Source organism: Pteronotus mesoamericanus, unplaced genomic scaffold (genome assembly GCF_021234165.1).
Source record: "Pteronotus mesoamericanus isolate MK-2021 breed Mesoamerican mustached bat unplaced genomic scaffold, CSHL_Meso_final contig_78, whole genome shotgun sequence".
Taxonomy (NCBI): domain Eukaryota; kingdom Metazoa; phylum Chordata; class Mammalia; order Chiroptera; family Mormoopidae; genus Pteronotus; species Pteronotus mesoamericanus.
Window position 1 is genome coordinate 8,264,503 of NW_026555258.1, and position 20,968 is coordinate 8,285,470.

A 20,968-nucleotide genomic window follows, 5' to 3' on the forward strand; every position below is an offset into this window, starting at 1 on the left:
ATATGTGTATGTATATGTATATAAATTATGTATATATATGCATGTATATATGTGTATATATATATTTTTTTGGTCAGATGAGTAAACCAGATTAAAGAGGATGGATAACTTGCCTAGGGTTGCACAAGAGAGCTTGAACTTGAATCCCTATAGGGCATACCAGAGTACATCTTAAGCCCTATTACAGAAATTTTAAGCAATATTTGTTAATGTAGCTCTGTGACCCTGAGCAAGTTGGGTTTTATGAATCTTGAAATTCTGTGTCTATATAGAATACTACACAGGCTTGATTTGCACTCCTAAAGCTCCCAGCCCTTGGCCCAAAGCTACTATTTATCGAGTACTTAATGATATACCATTTGTCCAAATTCAGTATGGTTGGGAAGTAATAACCTGAGGCAATATATAATTGCTGACATAGCAAAGCTTATGTTTGTACAACAAATTTGGAGAAGGAAATGTTTGATATGGGACAGAGAATTAGGCTTAAAAGAGGAAGTATGAGTTGAACGTGGCCTGGAATGATGGGATGTGCATTTCTTATATAGTAAAAGCACAAAAGCAGAGATTAGAATTTGGACATGAGAAAGATAGGACTTGAGGGAACTTCTTGGGGCAGCATAAATAAATAGCTGCAGCTCTGTTAATATCTACTATGTACCGGAGAAGCATTGGCCAATTATGGAAAGTCTTGGAAAACCAGGCAGAGGATTTTAATCCATGTTTTAAGCAAAGTAATGAGTGATATTTTAAGATTAGCTTCCTAGTGAGTTGATTCTCCACCAGTGCTCCTACCCCACCTCCTCTAGTCTTGTCTGGCATTATTCTGGGATTCTTTACCCTTTCTGGCTTGGTGATATCCCAGGTGGATACTGTTGGTTGGGATTGAAGTGGTGGTGGTTCTGTGATTTTAGGATTACATAAAATACTAATTTAGGGGACCAACAGGTGTTTGACATTTTTTCCTTATCATAGCTCATAGCCGTTTTTAATTTTTTTCAGTATATTGATTTTAGAAAGAGAGGAAGGGGGAGAGAGAAACATCTATTTGTTGTTCCACTTACATATGCACTTAACTGGTTGACCTCAACCTTGTCGTATTGGGACAACACTAATCAAATGAGCTTACCCAGCCAGGGCAGCTCATAGCTATTAAAAAAAAATCTCTATAATATACCATCATTACTCTTTTATAGAAGGAAGGTCATTTTTAACACCACAGATGTAAAAAGCCATTTCTGCATAAAGGAAGTGATAAATTTGCTTTTGTGAAAAGCTAGTATCCTCATTTTTGACATTTTTTAAGATCAGTGAGACTTGGCCTTAACCTGTTGGTGTGTGTTATCCTAACCCGTCTCATTTTTGATGCATAAAAGTGTGTCCTAATGGCAGTAGTTTAAGAGAAAGTTTTATGCCTCCTTCCAGTTTTATTTGGTGGATGCCAAGGATTTACCGAACAAAAAGTACACAAGGAATAGAGAGAGGCTGAAAGGGATACTGCCTTCAGGGGAGAATTCTTTAACACATTAATGAGCTATGTCTTATTTTTCAAGGATGGCCTTGTTAAAGGCAACATTGTGCTTGTGTGTTGGTGATCTGTCAACAACAATAAAAATGCAGTGAAATGTATTTTTATTGATTAACTGGCATAGAACTTAAAATCATCTGTGGTGTCACGGATGGTTAGCACGTACTCGGGGATCAGTCTATTCAGGTCTTTCAAAATGGAACACACTGCTCTTAGTTATGGGATCAATTATTGCAGTGTTCTTATGTGGCAATTCAAAAAAGAACTTGCTTTCTCGGAAACCTGCATCCAAGCTTTTGATCTTTTTCTGCGGAGGACTGAGCATCTAAACCACAGTTTATTTGGGTAGATTCTTAAGAATTTTCTGGCTGGATCCTCTATAAAGGGTATTTGGGAACCGTGGGAGCATTTTTTTCAGTATGATGGAGAGCAGCGATTTTCAACTTTTTTTGATCTCATGGTACCCATAAACTAATTACTAATACTCTGCGGCACACTGAAAAATATATTTTTGGCGATCTGACAAAAAAAAAATAGGTATAATTTTGATTCATTCACACCGGACGGCTATGGTTGTGTTGGGTGTTGTAATTTTTTAATTTTGACAGTTTAAGGGAGAAAAGATCAATTCTCCTGACTAAGCAGTCAGGTATTGCATGTTTTAAAAATTCTTGCAGCACACCAGTTGAAAATCGCTGATGTCGAGATGGGCCGCATACAAGGAAGTGGTTCAAAATGAAGCACGTTTTGGAGAATTGCCTCACTGTCGCATCTGCCAGAGGAGTTTGGGAAATTCCAGTGATTGGCTTTTAGTCCTGGCTTGGTGCAGTGTAGCGGGGCGCCAGCAGGTGTGTGGGATGCAGGACGCCTGGCGAGCTGAACCTGCCTGCAGGTGTCTGGCGCCAAAGGTGCAGTTTCTAGTTTCTGACACACGGTGGCGATCAGGTCTCCACTGCTCAGCCAGCCGTCTCTAAGGCACCTCTGCCGCCACCTGCAGTCTCAACCAAACTCTAGATGACGGAGTGTGACGGCTCGAGCGTCCAATCGACCATCAGGCTTTTGGGTATCCTACAGCTCTAACCAATAGGAGCCGAGGAGAGGCGCGGAGGAGGCGGGCCCCGCGGCAAGCCTGGCGGAGGCGCGAGGCCCTCCTCCCGCCTCTCCGCCTACTCCATCCTCCGCTGCCTCAGCTTCCCGAGCGAGCCTTGCGGCCGCCGGAGCAGCTCCCGCGGCGGAGCAGGAGCCGGATGGTCAGAGGAGCCCGGCAGCCTCAGCAGCCGCGGAGTCGCCTGGCCCCCAGGTGGGGCGGACTGTGGGTGGCGGTCAGGGTTGGAGATGGGGCGCGGGAGCGGGCCCAGGGACAGCAGCTTGGGGCCGTGTTGCATTCGGGGCGCTGAGGCTGGAAAGGGGGGGTTAGGTTGGAGGGATTCGGGGCTTCCTAAGGCGGGGGCGGGCGGGATGGGCGGCGATCGCATCCTTGAGGCCGGAGGGGTATGGGCAGGAGGGACGCCGAGGGGTGAGGCTGGGGGCACTGGGCCAGGAGGGGCAGGGCGCGAGCGCCCCATGGAGGGGCCGTGGAATGCGGGGGGCGCGGAGCCCGGAGGGGCGGGGCTCGGAGGGGTAGTGCAAGCTCGCCAGGGGGTGGGCACGGGAAAGGGGAGGCCGGAGGGGCGTACGGGGGTGACTAGGCAGACAATGAGTAGGTGGTGGTGGGTGATTTTGGGGAGCTGGGCTGTGACGAATTAGAGCTGAGGATGGAGTGAGAGATTAGGAGGCAGAGCAGGGTTTGGACTAAGCAGACATTAGGGGAACAGAGACCCAGCATTGCTCGGTCTTGGCCAATAGGGGAAACAGAGTATAGGCATTTGGAAGGTCGGGTATGGACTTAGCGAGCATATAGACCTAGAGGGTGATACATCGAGTTCCTAACTGGCAGAGTAGGGCCCGGGGACGTGTTCTTGTATGTTACTTTTAGTTACCATCGTATCTGTTTGGTCTACAGACTGACTGGCACAGTGGAGAAACCACCTCGAAAACGGAAAAGCAGGTAAAGCAAAATGCCTTCCTATTTTGTTTCGTGTTTTTCCATTTGCTTGGTTACACCTGTGCCATACTGCATAATTACACACTGTCCATAGGTGAAACCTTTTATTTAGCTCTCTTCTTAATGAATATAACTATCTGCAAGACTTTGGGGCCGGGGGAGTAATCCAAAATAATACAGGAAAGAGATGTGGATAATTGGGAAATCCTAGTTTTTTACTTAAGCTATAATTTCAGCTTCTCCACCAGCTCTGTTTAGAAGCTAATGTTTATTGACCATCTACTATATGCCACATATTGTGTGCAAGTGCTTTATATGTGTTATTTTCTGTAATCCATGAAGTCCCCTAAGGAAGTATGTACCATTTTCACTATTTTGCAGAAGAGGGAACTGGGGAAAAGACAGGCCAAGTATTTACCCAAGATCACACATCCAGTAAATGACAGAACCAGGATTTGAATCTAGGCCATCTGACTCCAGAGCTTAAGCTCTTAACCATTATACTATAATGCTTCTAATAAACATCCAATTGAAAATAGGTTTTCTTATTCCTTTTTTTCCTTGTACATAGAGTCTAGTGAACAGTTAAATCATAGGGAAATAGAAAAAAGGGCTTACATAGTCTGCAGACAAGCGAGTTATTTCTGAGGAAGAGGACCATATATCCACTGCATAAACATTTTGAGTGCATTCAACATCTCAGGTACCATAGAGCAATTCTGTATAGTCATTAGAAGATTGCTTTTGCACAGATGTAGGAACTGGGCTAGAGCAAGTAAGCTGTAATAGCAAGGATGTGACCAGTAGGACTACGATGATAGCTAATATTTGGTACGTTATTCATGTTAGTACACAGAAAACCTCAACAGTGCGTAGATGTGAAAATGCTGATTGTGGAAGTGCCAAGAGCCACAGTTCCTTTATCTCTTGTTAGACCTATATGGTTTAATATGGTAGCCATATGTGGTTGTTGAGCACTCCAAATGTGGCTAGCATGACTCAAGAACTGACATTTTAATGTTATTAATGATAATTAATTTAAATTCAAACACCAACACTTGACTCGTTATTGAAATATATGGTTCAGGGTGTTTGGAGCAACTTGGTTATGTGAATCTACTTTTTCATCTATAAATTTTATGAAATTTAAATACAGATCAAATATCTCCAGTGAAAACTTAATGTCCCAAATGAGATGCGCTCTATAAAATAGGCACCAGATTTCAGGTTAGTACAAAAAAATGAATGTAAAATTTCTCATTACTAATTTTTATATTGATTACATGCTGAAATAATATTTTAGGTATATTGGATTAAATAAAAGTGTTACTAAAATTATTTTCACTTTTTCTGAATGGAAAACTGGAAACTTAAAATCTACATATTTGGCTTGAATTATATTTGTTTTTGACAGCCCTTGTTTAGCGCTCAATACCCCACTGCCAGACTCTTGTATTAGCCTGACTGGCTTCCCTACCTCTATTCTGTAATTTATTCACCATACTGTGCAAGTTGATCTTGTAATTCTTATGCTTAAGATTTTTCTGTTTCCCCATGGCTTATTGACTTTTGCCTAACCATAAAAAAGAGACCACCTTTATTTCATCTGTGCTTATCTTTCTAGCCACAGTTTAGTACTGTGGCCATGGAAGTTCTCAGTAACAGACCTATTAAATGTCTGGTATTAAATGACTTAACTTTCTGGTGAACCCTTCACGATGAATTAATTGCTGAATGTAACTCAGTGTTCTGTTTGTCATTCCCAGAACTTATGTTCTCTCTTTGCTCTGGGTTTTTTCACACTTTTTCCTTTTCTTTTTTTTTCTGGAATATCTCCTCCTTGTTCCTTGGCAAGCTCCCTCCTTTAAGACTTAGCTCAAATGTCACATCCTCAGTGCTGACTTTCCCCACCCTCTCCTTCTCCTTCCTCTGCTTACCTTGTTCGCTCCCATGATAGCCTTTTTGAAAACCAGTTATAACGGTTTGGGTTGAATGTGAATTCTAGCTCTGTCAGCTGCAAGTTGTGAGATCATATGCAAGTTAATAAACCTCTCTGAGCCCTAGTTTCCCTGTCTGTGTAATAGAAATAATAATAGTTCAACCCTTACAGGGCTGTCAAATGCTTACTACAGTGCCTGGCATATAGAAAATACATAATAAATATTAGATTAAGAAGCACCCATCAGATGCCTTTTATTTTCCACCTCTTTTTAAAATATATACTGTTTAAAGGATTAATAATATAGATACTAAGGCAAAGAAGAAATGAGGGAAGAATAATAAAATTAAGCCAGTGGAAAAGTTAGTCGCTAGAGTAGGAAGCACTGTGGTTCCTAAAGGTGGGCTCCATATTTGGCTCTGAGTGTCCTAGAATAAAGCAAAGAAGAAAACAAAACTCAACTTACAGATTAATGATGTCTGTAAAGTCAAAGACAGGTTGTTAAAGGGAAGCATGGCTCCTTTTGACTGTTAAACATGAGACATCTCTCTCACTGGTTTCCAGGGTTGGGAACACTATGGTCTTGTGGGAAAGAAAATCCCAGTGATAAGTATAGTAGTGAGTTTTTCAAGATTGCTTTTTATAATGCTTTTCGTTCCAGGTTTAGGTAATGCCAGTAAACAGAACATCCTTCAAAGAGCCAAAGCAGTGTGGTTTGGGTATATAGTTCCCCGGCTTTGGGGCTCAGTTCAGAGACAAAGAGGAATGATTGAGCCACAGGGACTCTTGCTTATCTCCAGCACCTAGTATAGTGCCTGGCCTTTAGGAAACTGTTGACCGAATTACTGAGTGAATGAGTCCTTCTCGGTGAATGTTATTTCTTGTAACCAAGTTTCGTCAACCATCAGACAGCAATGAGTTTAAGTGTATATTCTCAGTCAAGAATCAAGAGGTCGTGTATTCTGACTGCCTGTCTGATTAAAGCCAGATCCTGATCAAGTCAGGATTTTGACCTGAATGGACAGCCAGCATACATCTCTACAGAGGTTCTGTGGGCAAGACCAAGATTTGTTTCAGAAAACAGTTTCGGGACTGCACTAAAAATAGGAAGCAAAATGGCCATTTATGGCCCTAAAGATGGACTGGAGAGAAAGGATGTCATGACTATAGCCAGACATTTTTTTACAACTGTTACTATGAATTGCATACTGTGGCCGTAAAAATTCTTGATATCAAATGATATAACTTCCTGGTGAGCACTTCAAATGAGTTAATTGTTGAACGTACCCTAAAGAATCCCTTTGAGTTGGTCTGCTGTGTAGAGTTGTTGACTGTTATACTGTGTATCCTGTTACATTTTGGAAAATAGTTGCCAAAAGTATGATTTTTATTTTAGAATAGTTGCTGTTAAGTCATTCTTTTTGATAAACATTTGTTACAGCTGAGTAATCTTTTGAGAATCTTCCTAGTACTCACCAAACTCTACTACAGTTAAAAAAAAAAACCAGGATAGTTTGAGGTAAGTAAGCATCTCATACCCTACTCTTACTCCTTCTTTGTGTTTTCCTCCCCACTAAAACTTTTATTTCCTTGTCTTAACTTCCTTTTTGTATCTGTAGTACTGAGGGGATACTTAATAAAACTAATGAACTAATAAATGACTTGGTGACAAGAGGGAGTTATTGTGGAATGGGGCTTTGGTGGTCCAAAATAATGTGATAATAGTTAATACCCCTTGATAATCTATACTAGACTGAAAGGAATTTAAAGGTTAGGAAACTTCATCTCAGTGTGGTTTTAGAAAATTCTGAAGACTTCAATATGTCTGTTAATAACGTTTCGGTTATGAGTTACAGAATCCTTTCAGATGCTATTTAGAACAATACCCATTTGTTTGGGTAGAGATAACATTAATTAAAACTTTATTGTATGCCCTGATCAATGTGGCTCAGTTGGTTGGGCATCGTACCACAAGGCTAAGGGTTGCTGGTTTGATTCCTGGTCAGGGCACATGCCAGGGTTGCATGTTTGGTCCCCTGTCAGGGCACAAACAAGAGGAACCTGATTGATACTTCTCTCTCACGTTGATGTTTCTCTCCCTCTCTTTCTCCCTTCCCCTCTCTGTTAAAAAAATGAAAGAAAAAAATTATTGTATGATTTGGGTTGTGTGTGTGTGTGTGTGAGAGAGAGAGAGAGAGAAAGAGAGAGAGAGGTATTTAAAGCAAAGGATCCAGGCATTTTGATGGTATATGTAATTTGTTTGAATTACAAAACATTTAAATGCTTTCTACTAGAGATACTGTACTAGAAATGCTGTACTAGAGATACAGACATGGGTGAGAAAAGCTCATATATTTGTGGGGGAGATAGACACCAGTAAATGAGACAGTGTAATGACTGTGTATTTACAAAGGGTTTTATAGTAGCTCTGCACACTGGTCAGGAGGGCAGTTTCCAGAGAAAATTCATCTAGACCCTCGAGGTCTGGAAGGTTGTTTGTGGCAGCAGTGTGGCTGTAGAAAAGACAGAGTAGAGCCTGGAAGTGGACTGACTAATGATGAGGTCTTGGTGGAGTTGAGCTCAAGACCTGAACCAGGGCGGTATCCGATATGGAAAGAACGGTTTTTATAAAAGCTTGGGCTATGATGATCAATTTTTAGAGGTTAAGAAGTGGTTCTCAATGAGGAGCGATTTTGCTTTCCAAAGAGCATTTGGCAGTGTTTGGAGACATTTTTTTTTTTTGTTACACCTGGGGACATCTAAAGGGTAGAGAGACCAGAGATGTTGCTGAACACTTAAATATACAGGACAGCTTCCCACACCTAAGAATTTTCTAGTTCCAGCTGTCAGTGATGCTGAGGCTGAGAAGTCCTGGACTAGAGTTTGAATCCCAGGGCTTCCAAACACTGGCCTTGGGCTCTTGGGCAAAGTATTTCACCTTTGAGCCTGCTCGCTGTTTTGCAAAATGCAGGTAATGATAATGTACCCACCTTGTCGGATTATTCATTTCTTCCAGTAGTATATAAACGGTGTGAGTGGAGAGATTTTTGTCTGTTTCTTTGCTATTCTTTCCTAGCACCTAGAACAGCGCCTCACAAACAGGATTGGGCAAAAGGAGGTTTACAGTTGTGAACAGGTGAAACAGTTTGTTCTTGTATTATTACTTGTGAATTGTTGTGTTATTTTCCAGACGAACACCTGTAAACCTGCTTTTGCTCTGCCTGTGTGATAGGTTCTCAGTAACTCTGTGTTGGTTGAGTCAGTGAACGGCTTATTGAGAGGATGCAATGAAATAATGATTGTAAAGTACATGATAGTTACCTGATGTACATTAAGGACTCAACAAAGGATAGCTGTGACTATCATTAGTTTAATTATTTTTATTTGGCCTTTTCTTCCAATCATTGTAAAAATCAGCTTTATTGAGGTATGATTTACGTATAATGAAATTCACCAGCGTTAAGTATACAGGGTGATGACTTTTGACAAATGTATCCTGTTCTGTAACCACCCACACTGCAGCTATGATACAGGACATGCCCCCTCGCCCACACCTGCTCCTGTTCCTTTGCAGCCATGGTTCTGGCAACCACTGACCTTTTTTTCCTATCAGTAGAAGTTTCGTCTTTTCTGAAATTTCATATAAGTAAGTCATTCATTCGATGGCCTTTTGTGTTTACCTTCTTCTACTTGACATAATGCTTTTGAGATTCATCCATGTTATTGTTTGTAATTGTAGGTGGTTTCTTTTTATTGCTGAGGAACATTCCATTGTATGACTTTTCACTCACCAGTTGATGGACATTTGTCCGGTGTCTAGTTTTTGGCCAGTGTGAATACAACTGTTAGGAACATTTGACTCAAGGCTTTGTGCAGATGTGTGTTTTCATTTCTCTTGGGTAAATGCCTAGGAGTGACCTTGCTGTGTCTTAGGGCAAGTGGATGTTTAGCTTTTTAAGAGATTGCCAAACTTTTCCAAAGTGGCTGTACCATTTCGCATACCTACCAGCAATGTATGGCATTTCATTTGATCCATAGCCTCTCCGGTACTTGTTATTGTCATTGTTTTTCTTTTAAACAGCTTTATTGAGCTATAATTGGTATAAAGTAAGCTGCACATATTTGAAGTGTCCAATTAGATATATTTTGACATGTATGTGTACCCTTGAAATCACCACCATTATTCTAGGGATGTATAGTGTTTTTTATATATATATATATATATATATATATATATATATATATATGTAATTATGCTTTTTAAAAAGATTTTATTTATTTAATTTTAGAGAGAGGGGAAAGGAGGGAGAGAGGGAGAGAAGCACCGATTGGCTGCCTCATGTACATGCCCTGACCAGGAATCGAACCAGCGACCTTTTGCTTAATGGTGCAATGTGATGCCCAACCAACTGAGCTGTACCAGTCAGAGCTGTCGTTATGTTTTTAATTCGCCTTTCCCTAATGACTAATGATTTTGAGTATCTTTTCATGTATTTATTAGCCATTCATATAACTTCTTTTGTGAATTTTCTGTTCAAGTCTTTTACCCACTTTTAAAGGTTTTTTTTTTGTTTTTTTATTTATTTTGAGAGAGAGAGAGGGAGATTGATTTGTTGTTCCACCTATTCATGCATTCATTGGTTGATTCTTGTATGTGCCCTGACCAGAGATAGAACCTGAAACCTTGGTGTATTGGGACACTGCTCTAACCTACTGAGGTACATGGCCAGGGGTTTTAACCGTATTTTATCATTTTTTGTCTTCTTATGTAGTTATAAGAGTTCTTTATGTATTTTGCAAACCACTTCTTTATTATGTATATGTTTTGCATGTTTTGCAGGTATTGTCCCCAGTCTGTGGGTTGCCTTTCCCTTTTCTTCACCTTATCTTGAGGAGCTTTTAGCTTGAATAATAGTTTGGATGGGAACACTTTTAATTGAGGTACGAGATACAAGAGGAACAAGTTTGGAAGGTTAAGATTGTGAATTTATTTTGGTTGTGTGGAGTATAAAGTGCTTTGATGTACCATTTTTAACCAGGCAGGTGAAAACATGGGTCTGGATCTTGAGATACAGATTTAGAAGTCAAGCATACACTTAGTGGTCCAAGTCATGAAAATGAATGAATTTACCTAGGAGACCATGTTGAGTGAGATGTGAAGAAGGCAATAGAATGGTACAGTAACATGGGGTGGAAGTATGAGGTCTGTCCAGAAGTTATCCAGCCATATAATATGAAAAATAGAGATATTTATTGAAGAAGATACAAGCAACATTGTACCTAGGACAGTGATGCCAGTGATGCCCTTCAAAGTAGGCACCTTGGGACCTCACACAGTTCTCCCAGTCACCATCAGACGCCCCATCGTATTTTCCAGAATCTCATTGATGGTCTGAAATCTCTCCCCCTTCAGGGGTGATTTTAGTTTTAGGAAAAGCCACAAGTCTCTAGGCACCAAATCTGGGCAGTAGAGGGGCCAAGTCACCTGGGTGATTTGATGTATCGCCAAAAAACTCTGCACGAGATGTGATGCATGAGTGGGCACATTGTTGTGATGAAGCTGCCAATCACCAGTTGCCCATCGCTGCGGCCTTCTGAGTCATCCGAATAGTTTCCATGAAGGAATGTTCAAGCTTAACACAAAATTCGATGCAGATTCGTTACTCTACTTTCTCAGTCATTTTGAATGCGATGGCCACACAGTACACATGCTCGCTCAATGGCATCTACCACCCCCACTGACTAGTACAGTAAAGTTGTCATTGTTCACATAGGCACATTCCAGTCCACTCTTCTTGGCTGCCTGGTTACATTGATGCTGCGCAAGCTGTTCTCGTTATATTAACAATGGTTGGACTTTTTCTGGGCGGACCATATACCAAACTGCTTCCTATCTTTTGAACATTACCTCTTTCATTGCTGTGTTATCATTCCATTGCAGTAGTAAGTAGTCATCAAACAAGTAGTGTTCAACTCTGGGAGGTACATCTCTGTACTCTGCTGAGATTCTGGAGGTTGTTACTCAGAAAACCAGAGGGAGGTTTTCCAATTTACACTGAAACACAGGAATATCCACTATTTACAGTTTCTTTGTGATATTTGCTTCAGCAACATCCCTACAGAAATACAGTGGGCTTGGCAAAGTAGGTGTCAGTGAAAACCTAGGGCGTAATGCCAACATTCAATTCTGTGAAAGCAGATTCTACAGGGGCCCAAGATAGCGTGGTCAGAGTTTTAGCATTTTCATGGTAATATTTTATGCTGGAATAAAATCTGGACTAGCACAAGCAGTGATTTTCCAGCGTGTTCAAACAGAGCCCAGAGGCTCCTTGGGACTCATTCAGGGGCTCCCTGGAGGGTAGGGTGCCAGGAGCAACCAGGAGAAGATTAAGCAGACTAACCTCTAAGGCATCACTTCTCCTGTCTGTCTGTATACTTTTAACATGGAAAATTTTAAATATAGACAAACTGAGAATACTGCTGTGAACCTGAATTGTTCATCACCCCCCTTTGCCCAGTGGAGACCTCTTTAAATCAGCTCCTGGGTCCCTTGGACACAACTGCGTGGGTCCCTTGGATGCAACTGAGGTTGACTTTGATAGCGTCCTTGCTTCCTGGTTGGACAGGGTACTGCAGGCCCATCTTGTGAGTCTTTGGCTCAGATCTAGAATCTGCCATTCTCCAAGGAGACCTATTCTGGCCATCACTCTGCTTCTTACTATGTTTGATATCCTGGGATTCTACTTGAAAAAAAAAAGATTCTACAGGTTTGGGCAAAAGGAGGTTTATAGTTGTGAGTATGCGAAGCCCAGAATTCTTGTATTATTATTTATTAATTATTGTATTATTTTCCATACAAACAACTGTGAACTGACCTTTGTCCCACCCTGTGTAAACCTTTTTTTTCCCAAATAGAATATAACCTACTTTGAAAGCAACAAATCTAGGAGAATGGATTATATACAATACTATGTTCTTCAATAATCCTCCATAAATGTATTTTTTTTTTCCATGTGGAGTTTTTGATAGAAGTTCAGTAGCACACAGTTGGCAGTTACATTTTAGGTTAAGATCCTGAAATATGGGTGATCTGTAATGCTTATTATGGTTGGATCTAGTGAGAGATGAAGTGACTAAAGTGGTAGAATTGTTTGTTTTCTTTTTTATGGAAATTGTGGATCCCTAACCTAAATGAATGGCTTTCCTTCAAGGCCAGGAGTTTTTGGATGTATAACTATTTGCTTAATATTCTATACATTAGGAGAATATTGCCTGGGCAAATTTGGGGGTAATATATTACTGATGGAAAAGTCTTTATGTTCTGAGGGAGCAACTTGTTTAGAATTTTCTTAGAAATTACCAAGATTAGTGTGTTATAAAAGATATCCACAAGTTATTAATTAACCATATGGTAAGTAGGAATCTTATTTCACAAAATCAGGTAACCAAGAAATGTTACAATGTTTTTATTTTCTTCAAATTAAATGAAATCTAACTTTGAGAACTGCCCTCCCCACCCCTGCCCCTGCCCCTGCAGTTTCCACCAAACTAATGAACAATTTAATCTCAGTGATTGAGAATAGGCATCCAGCCCTGGCTGGTGTGGCTCAGGGCATTGAGTGCTGCTCTGGAAACCAAAGGGTCGCTGGTTCGATTCCCAGTCTAGGGCCTGCACCTGGGTTCCAAGCCAGGGGGGCGGTGCACATGGGAGGGAACTGCACATGATATTTCCCTCACTTTTTCCCTTCATCTCTCTAAAAGTAAATAAATAAAAAAAAAAAATCTTAAAAAAAAAAAAGAATAGGCATCTACCTCTCCTGAGGTGGGTGGAAGGTTAATTTGCAGTCCATTGTGGCCGTGACTGATAAACACGTTGTCCAAGAGGATACTGTCCCTTGATGTTTGGTGTCTCTAGTAGTTGTATCCAATTTCAGGCACAGGAGCCCTTGCTGGGTCTGGGGATTCCGGTGAGGAGGTTTCAGCTTTCCCAGGTGCCGCACACACCCGTTTCCCTCGGAGGACTTGTCATCATTCTAGAACACTGCTAGCAAGTGGAGTTGCAGGCCCAAAGACTCTTTCTCCTTCCCAGATAAATCACCCCATTTTTTTTCTTGTTTCTACCTCTCTGTCCTCAAAGACACTGTCTTTTCACCCTTCCCTCAGGATAATCTCCTCAAGGAGTTCACATTTTCAGAAAACAAACACAAACCTCCCCTGAGGCGAGGACTTGTCTTCTTGGGGACAGGGACAGGGAAGACAGTGAGAATAAAACACTCATTGATGTCTTAGTAACTTATCCAGCTACTTTTTTCCCCTCAGTTGCTCTTTTAGTCCCTGTGGTGGTTTTAAAGATCTGTTCACAAATTCTTTGATTCTCCTTTCTCTAAAAGATGGAGCTTAGTCCTCCTCCCTTGAGTGTGAGCTGGATTTAGCTGAAGTGACGGGAGGTAACTTCCTGGATCAGGTTAGGAGGAGACTCCAGCTTCTGTCTTGGGTGGACTCTTTGTCACACTCTCTCTCTGCTGAATCACTTGCTCTGGGGGAGGCTGGTGATGTCAGGCAGCCCTGTGCAGAGGGGAGCCAGTGGCCTTGTGAAGACACGGGGGCAGCCTACGGGAAGGCCCCGTGGCGAGGATGCGAGGCCCGCCAGCGGCCACATGAGTGAGCTTGGAAGGGGACCCTGCATTAGCTGAGCCTTGAGGTGACTACAACCCTGCCCAAGGCTTGACTTACAATTCTCGCTTCACAAGCCCTGAGTTAGATGAGCCTGTTGGGGTTGTTTTTTGGGGTTTTTTTTTTTAAGAGTCTCCTTTCTTCTAGCACTGGCTTCATTATACCCAAAGGGCTCAGTCTCGGGCTAAGCTTTTTCTCCTGGATAGTTCTCTGATGGACTGTGTGTGCGCACACTTTATGTGTTGGGGAAACAGCCATCTTTTTATTGAAGGCATTGAAGGACAATGTACTCTTAGTTTCGGGCAGTGACGTGTGCCTGTCCTAGTAACTGAATCTCCAACCATTTGCTCTTCATCTTCAGAGTCATTGCTGTCTCTCTGGTGTTTTGTCCCACAGAACATGTCCCTTGCTCATGTTCACACTTAGTAAGGAAGACACCACAAGGTCCAGTGAAGAGTCAGTTTTCCTCGCCTGGTACCCGTCACCAGATTTTACACTCTTTTTCAGCCCCTTCTTGGCTTTCTGGGAAGAATGGGCAAATCAGAGTCAAGTAAGCTTTGGTAGTTAATTTTATGTGTCGACTTGACTGGGCCACAGGATGCTCGGACATGTGCTCGGACGTCTGTGAGGGTGCGTTGGGTGGGAGTGACATTTCGGTCATCGCGCGGAGTGAAGCAGCCTGCCCTCCCGTGTCGGGGGCCTTGCCGTCCTTCGAAGACCTCAGAAGAGCAAAAGGACTGAGTAAGAGGGAGCTCCTCCCTCCTGACTGCTTGGGTTGGGACATCAGTCTTCAAATCCTTTGGATTCAAGCTAAAACGCTGCTCTTCCTCGGTCTCGAGCCCACTGGCTCTTAGGCCGGAACTTACACCATCGGCTCTGCTGGTTTTCAGCCTTCAGACTTGGGCTGGAATCACACCATCCACTCTCTTGGGTCTCCCTCCAGCTTGTAGACCTTGGCACTTCTCTGTCTCCATCATTGTGTGAGCCAAGTCCTTGTGATCTCTCTACACACACATGTGCACATACCGTTGCTTCAGGGTTTCTCAGTAGAACTCTGACTAATACATATACCTAATCTTTTTTATGGCCTAACTGCGCTTCCTCCCTGGTTTTCCAAAGCTCTCTCACACCCGCCATAGCTGTGCATTGCTGGCTGTGGGTTCTCTTCACGGCTGCAGGCTGCTGAGAAACGGCCATCTTCACCGCAAGCTAAGCAAAAGGAGAGGTGTTGGTGCTTCCATAGACTTGGCAGCTGTTTTGGAAACATTTCATTCTGAGGTAGACACCACTCTTTATATTCTTGTGTCGCAGCTGGGGTTCTTTCGACCATGCTCTGTTGTCCCTGTAGTCCACAGGCCGTGGAAGGGTCTGTGCCTGCGTGACAGTGTCCTCAGAGTTCTTCTCTGCGGGGGGCCCATGGTCTCCCCAGAGCCTGCGAAGTGGCCACCAGAACTTTTAAGCTATTGTGACAATTTCCAAACTATAGAGCGATCGTATACAGATTTTCAGAGAACAACGGCCAAAAACAAAGATTTTAGATTTAGAATAGTTGCCATTAGCCTGTCTTTCTAACACTAGATAAACAAGCCGTTTATCTATTGAGGTAACTCCTGGCTGGTAGTAATAAAATTGTCATCAACAAGTAAGAATATTCTTATTAAAAAAAAGAAAAGATTTATGTATTTTTAGAGTGAGGGGAAGAGAGGGAGAAAGAGAGGGAGAGAAACAGTGATCGATTGTCTTTCATTTGCACCCTGACTGGGGACCGAATCTGCAACCCAGGCATGTGCCCTGACTGGGAATCAAAATGATGACCTTTTGATTTTCGGGACAATGCCCAACCCACTGAACAACCACACCAGTTAGGGCAGAATTTTTACTCTTAAAAAGAGGTAACAATAGGGAGTGAGTAAACGAAAATGTATGCATTCTAGCATTTAGAGGTTTACTAAAAAAAAGAAAAAGAAAAAAAGGGGTTTCCCTAACCTTCACTGAAAGATAAATGAGAAAAAAGTAGTTTTCTAGTAGTTGCTAGAATAAAGGTAGTAGATTATGTGATATCAAAAGTTTATTCCTCCCTGGCTGGTGTGGCTCAGTGGACTGAACACTGGCCTCCAAACCAAAGAGTTGCCGGTTCAGTTCCTAGTCAGGGCACATGCCTGGGTTGTGGGCCAGGTCCCTAGTAGGCGGTGATTGAGTAGCAACCATGCATTGATGTTTCTCTCTCTCTTTCTCCCTCCTTACCCCTCCCTCTAAAAATAAATAAATAAAATCTTTTTTTAAAAAACTTTCTTCCAACTCAAATACGTTTACTATTTAATGAGAGATTATTCACTTTCCATAATTTATCACTCTTTTATTCTGGAAAGTACCTAACTATCCTTTTTTCTCCTTTCCTCTATCATTTGGCCCTGAAGATAATTATGTGTAGGCCATTGAATTCATTTCATCATAGAGGAGGGGGAATGCCAGGTTATTGTTTTTCAATCTCTTCGTCTGTTGCTTTTTGCCGGAAACGTGTACTTAATAAAAACCTATAAACACTATTAACAAAAAGTTAACATTGATGTATTTTGACACATAACCATTCCATTGATGTGATAAATTGTATTTACCAAAGATGTCTGCCACAGTGCCTTTCATTCCACATGTTTTACTTACAACGTGACCTTGACACTCCGCGCCCATGTAGTGGTGACGTCTGTGTCCCCATCTCTTAACAAGGGCAGGCCTTTGTAATTGTTGCCACCAATAGAGCATGGCACAAGCGACACTGAGCGACTTCCGGGGCTAGGTCATCGAAATGCCACGTACTCCCACCTCCCTCCCTTGGCACGCTCTTTGGAACCTAGCTGCCAGGCTGTGCCGTGAGGAGCTCAGGAGGGAGGCCTGTGTGAGTGAGAATCTGAAGTGCCTGGTCCTCCGCCCCAGCTGCGCTCCCAGCTGCCATCCAGCGTCAGCCTGCCAGCCTTGTGAGCGAGTGTCCTAAAATGGATCTTCGTCCTCTAGATCCCCATGATGCCGCCCCAGGGGTTGCCTGTGTAGAGCAGAGAACTGCCCCTGCCAAGCCCCACCCAGACTGCAGGCTCAGAAGCACAGGAAGAGATTGTTATTTGAAGCTACTAAGGTATACACAGAAGGTAACTGAACTGGTATTGCATTTTGCCAGGGTTTGAAGTAGAGACCCTACTATATGTTAAACTGCCTCCACTTTAACAACAGGATGGGTTTCTATCTTCAGGAGCGCTGTTAGTCTCATAAGAGAAGACAGACAGATCCTGTGTCCCCTTCCCTTACAGAGTTTTATGTGATTGACTGTCCTTTTACGTATTTATTAAACGTCTTTTAAAAAAAATTAAAGGGTAGTACAAAACAATAGAAATTGGACAATAATGTCACTTCCTTGCTAACTCCATTCTCATGTCTTTCTAATTTAGAAGGCTGTGTGCATGTTGATAATGAGAAGTGACCTCAGAATGATTCAGGCCAGAGGTGACTTTGGAAAGGAACATCCTCTTTATAAGTCAGTATCTTTATCTGTGAAAGTATCAACTTCATAGTGTCGTTGTGAGATTTCAATCACATATGCACGTAAAATGTTCAGGTAGTGCCCTGGCTGGTATGGCTCAGTGGATTGAGGGCTGGCCTGCAAACCAAAAGGTTGCCAGTTTGATTCCCAGTCAGGGCACATGCTAGGGTTGCAGACCAGGTCCCCAGATAGGGGCGTGCAAGAGGCAGCCAGTCGATGTTTCTCTTGTACATTGATGTCTCTCACCCTCTCTTTCTCCCTTCTTTTTAAGAATAAATAAATAAATATTTAAAAATAGTACCATTGGGTTAAAAAAAATCTTTGGTGGAGATAATTTTCTATGAGGGTTTATTAAGATCCCATAATAAAATAAAAACAGTTCTTGATGTGGATGTCTTCTGGTTTCAAATGCTTCATTTCAAACCTCCTTATGCCTCTACAACCATTATTTTTTATTTCACCAGTTTCTCTAATTTAGATAATGTAGTTTAAAAAAAAAAAGATTTTATTTATTTATTTTTGGACAGAGTGGAAGGGAGGGAGAAAGAGAGGGAGAGAAATATCAATGTGTGGTTTTCTCTTGCGCCTGTCCTGAGGACCTGGCCTGCAACCCAGGCATGTGCCCTGTCTGGGAATCAACCAGCAACCCTTTGGTTTGCAAGTCGGCACTCAATGCACTGAGCCACACCAGCCAGGGCAAGATAATGTAGTTTAATCAGCTAATCCTCTCCAATGATTCAGGTAATTAGGTAAAAGTATTGTAGTTGTTTTGGATAACTAGGTGGCATTTTTACTTTTAAGTATCAAAGGAAGTAAAGACCATTAAGAATTAAAAGAATTCTGTTTCTAGACAGTTCATGCTATTGCACATCTCACAGATACAAGGTTTAAAGGCAGAAATGTTAAATGATGTTATGTAAATTTACTGGATAACAAACCAGCCTTATGCTTGAGACTAGATGATGGACAGATAATTTGAAATGTTATTGAGTGAAAAACATCTTCACTCTGACTCACTTTACTACATTCAATATACAGGAATGCAGTCTTTGATTCAGGATAGTATTCCTGAAGGTCTTAGATTTTTCTTTCTTCTCTTGTATTTTGGATCCCCTTTATCCTTTGCAGCATGTTCTATTTTTTAACTTATTGATTTGTGAGAGGGAGAGGAAGGGAGGGGAGAGAGAGAGACATCGATTTGTTGTCCCACTTATTTATGCAGTCACTGGTTGCTTGTGCGTGCTCTGACCTTGGCGCAGTAGGCCGATGCCCTGACCAGCTGAGCTACCCGGCCAGGGCTCGTACTGTATTCTCAGGCAGGAAGTCACTGTGTGCAGTCCACGCTTAAGGAATGGGAGTTATGCTCCACTTTCTTGAAGGCGAAATATGTAAATTATTTTTTATTTTTTCCTTCATAGGAGATTCATCTATTCTCCACCCGGTTCTTTATTTGTTTGCTTATTTGTTTATATATTTATTTATATAATTAGACACATGCTTTTTCTAAAACTTTGATTTATAATCCAATACTACTTTATTTTTGTTGCTGAGATTGTTCCAACTTGGCCATTGAGAGCTCTTAAGTTGGCTGCTGTGTCCCTTTGACATATTTCTATCATTGCAGGTTAAAAAAAAATTTTTTTTCAACACTTCCTTACTTTCTGGCACTAAGATGTACTCCGGGCTCATTTTGTATATTTTTTGTTTTGATCATAGACTCAGACATTTCTCCAAGGAACTTGCTTCCTTTGGTTGGAAATCAAGATCTGGATACTGGGTGTGCTTACTGCTACTGGGGCATAATGGGGTGTTAATTTGCATTTCTCTGTGATCGATGAAGTCAGGCACCTTTGTACATGTTTATTGGTTATTTGTATATCCTGTTTGTCTTGTAGGAAAATTAATCTGATCCCTGTTACTACATCTTGGACAGAAGTGGAAGTCCTTGAGATGTTTTTAAAAAATCCTGAATGGGTGTTTAATTTAAATATAAAAAAATGTTTATTGATTTTAGAGAGAGAGGAAGGTAGAGAGAGAGAGAGTAACATCGATATGAGAGAGAAACCAATTGCTTGCGTCCCATATATGCCCTGACCAGGGATCTAACCGACAACCTAGGTATATGGAACGAACCCCCAGCCTTTTGTTGTAGGGAATGACGCTCCAACCAACTGAGCCACACAGGCCAGGGCCCGAATGCGTGTTTAATTTTATCAAATGCTTTTTCTATGTCTATCGAGATGGTTAAACGATTTTTTCTCCTTTTTTTTCTGTTAATGCATGTTAAATTACATTGATTTTTTTCCCCCTAATGTTAAACCAACCTTGAGTTTCTGGAATAAATCCTACTTAGTCATAATGCATTATCCTTTCTTATATGTTGCTCAGTTCAGTTTACTAGTATGTTTTTTAGGATTTTTGCATCTGTGCTTTTGTTCATATGCTGCCCTTCCTCAATCATTGACATCAAGACCATCATGGTTTACAAAATGTTCTGGGAAGAGGTCCTTCTTTTTTTCTAGAAAAGCTTGCATAATATTGGTGCTTTTTCTTCCATAAATGGTTAGACAAATTCTCTGATAAAGCCATGTGGTCATTTCATTTAGGACACTGATTACAGATCTATTTTTTTTTAATGGTCATAGGAATATTCAGATTTTTCATTTGCTTTTGCTTCAATTTTGGTCAGCTGTTTTTCTAAGAAGACAAATAATCTGTTCAAAGTTTATATCTAATCACGAATAAACCTTCTAATTGTGTACTTTGTCAAACTGTATCAACCCACGATAATATAATATGTACTTTTAAATTTGTATACTCTTATCCTCCCTAGTAGAAGATAAACTAGCCAGCAGGTTCTGTCTCTGGTAAAACTTAGTATTACCCGAGGCTTAGGGCCAAGGAGATTTTTTTAATTAAATTACTGTATATTTAGAGTTTGTATTGAAATTTTAAAAGGAGAGACCTTGATTTAAGTAGTTATCTCAGTGCTTCATTTGGACACTGTCAGTCTCTAAAATGTACATTTTACTTCTTTGGCAGTGGGTTAGTGTTCATTAGAGTATGTATTCAATAAAAAGGTTGGACTAGTGAATCGAAAGTATAGTCCTTAAACTTTGGAAATACCATTTCTATCATTATATTTATTTCTAGATTTCACTCAATTTTATTTTTATTTCCTAAAACTTTGTAGAATGGATACCTGTTTATAATTCTACAGCAATTGAAAGAAAAGTCTAGTTCAGAATATGATTA

General features: G+C 41.2%; 1 protein-coding gene across 1 annotated transcript in view; it reads left to right on the forward strand.

Annotated features, from left to right (window-relative positions):
- Positions 1–2,647: 2,647 nt before the first annotated feature.
- SCAI (suppressor of cancer cell invasion) overlaps positions 2,648–20,968 on the forward strand; it is a 96,461-nt gene continuing 78,140 nt past the window's right edge. The window contains exons 1-2 of the mRNA XM_054584390.1: positions 2,648–2,828; positions 3,531–3,575. Coding sequence (XP_054440365.1) covers positions 2,776–2,828; positions 3,531–3,575 — 98 coding nt within the window. The 5' untranslated portion in view covers positions 2,648–2,775. The remainder of the gene's footprint in view (positions 2,829–3,530; positions 3,576–20,968) is intronic.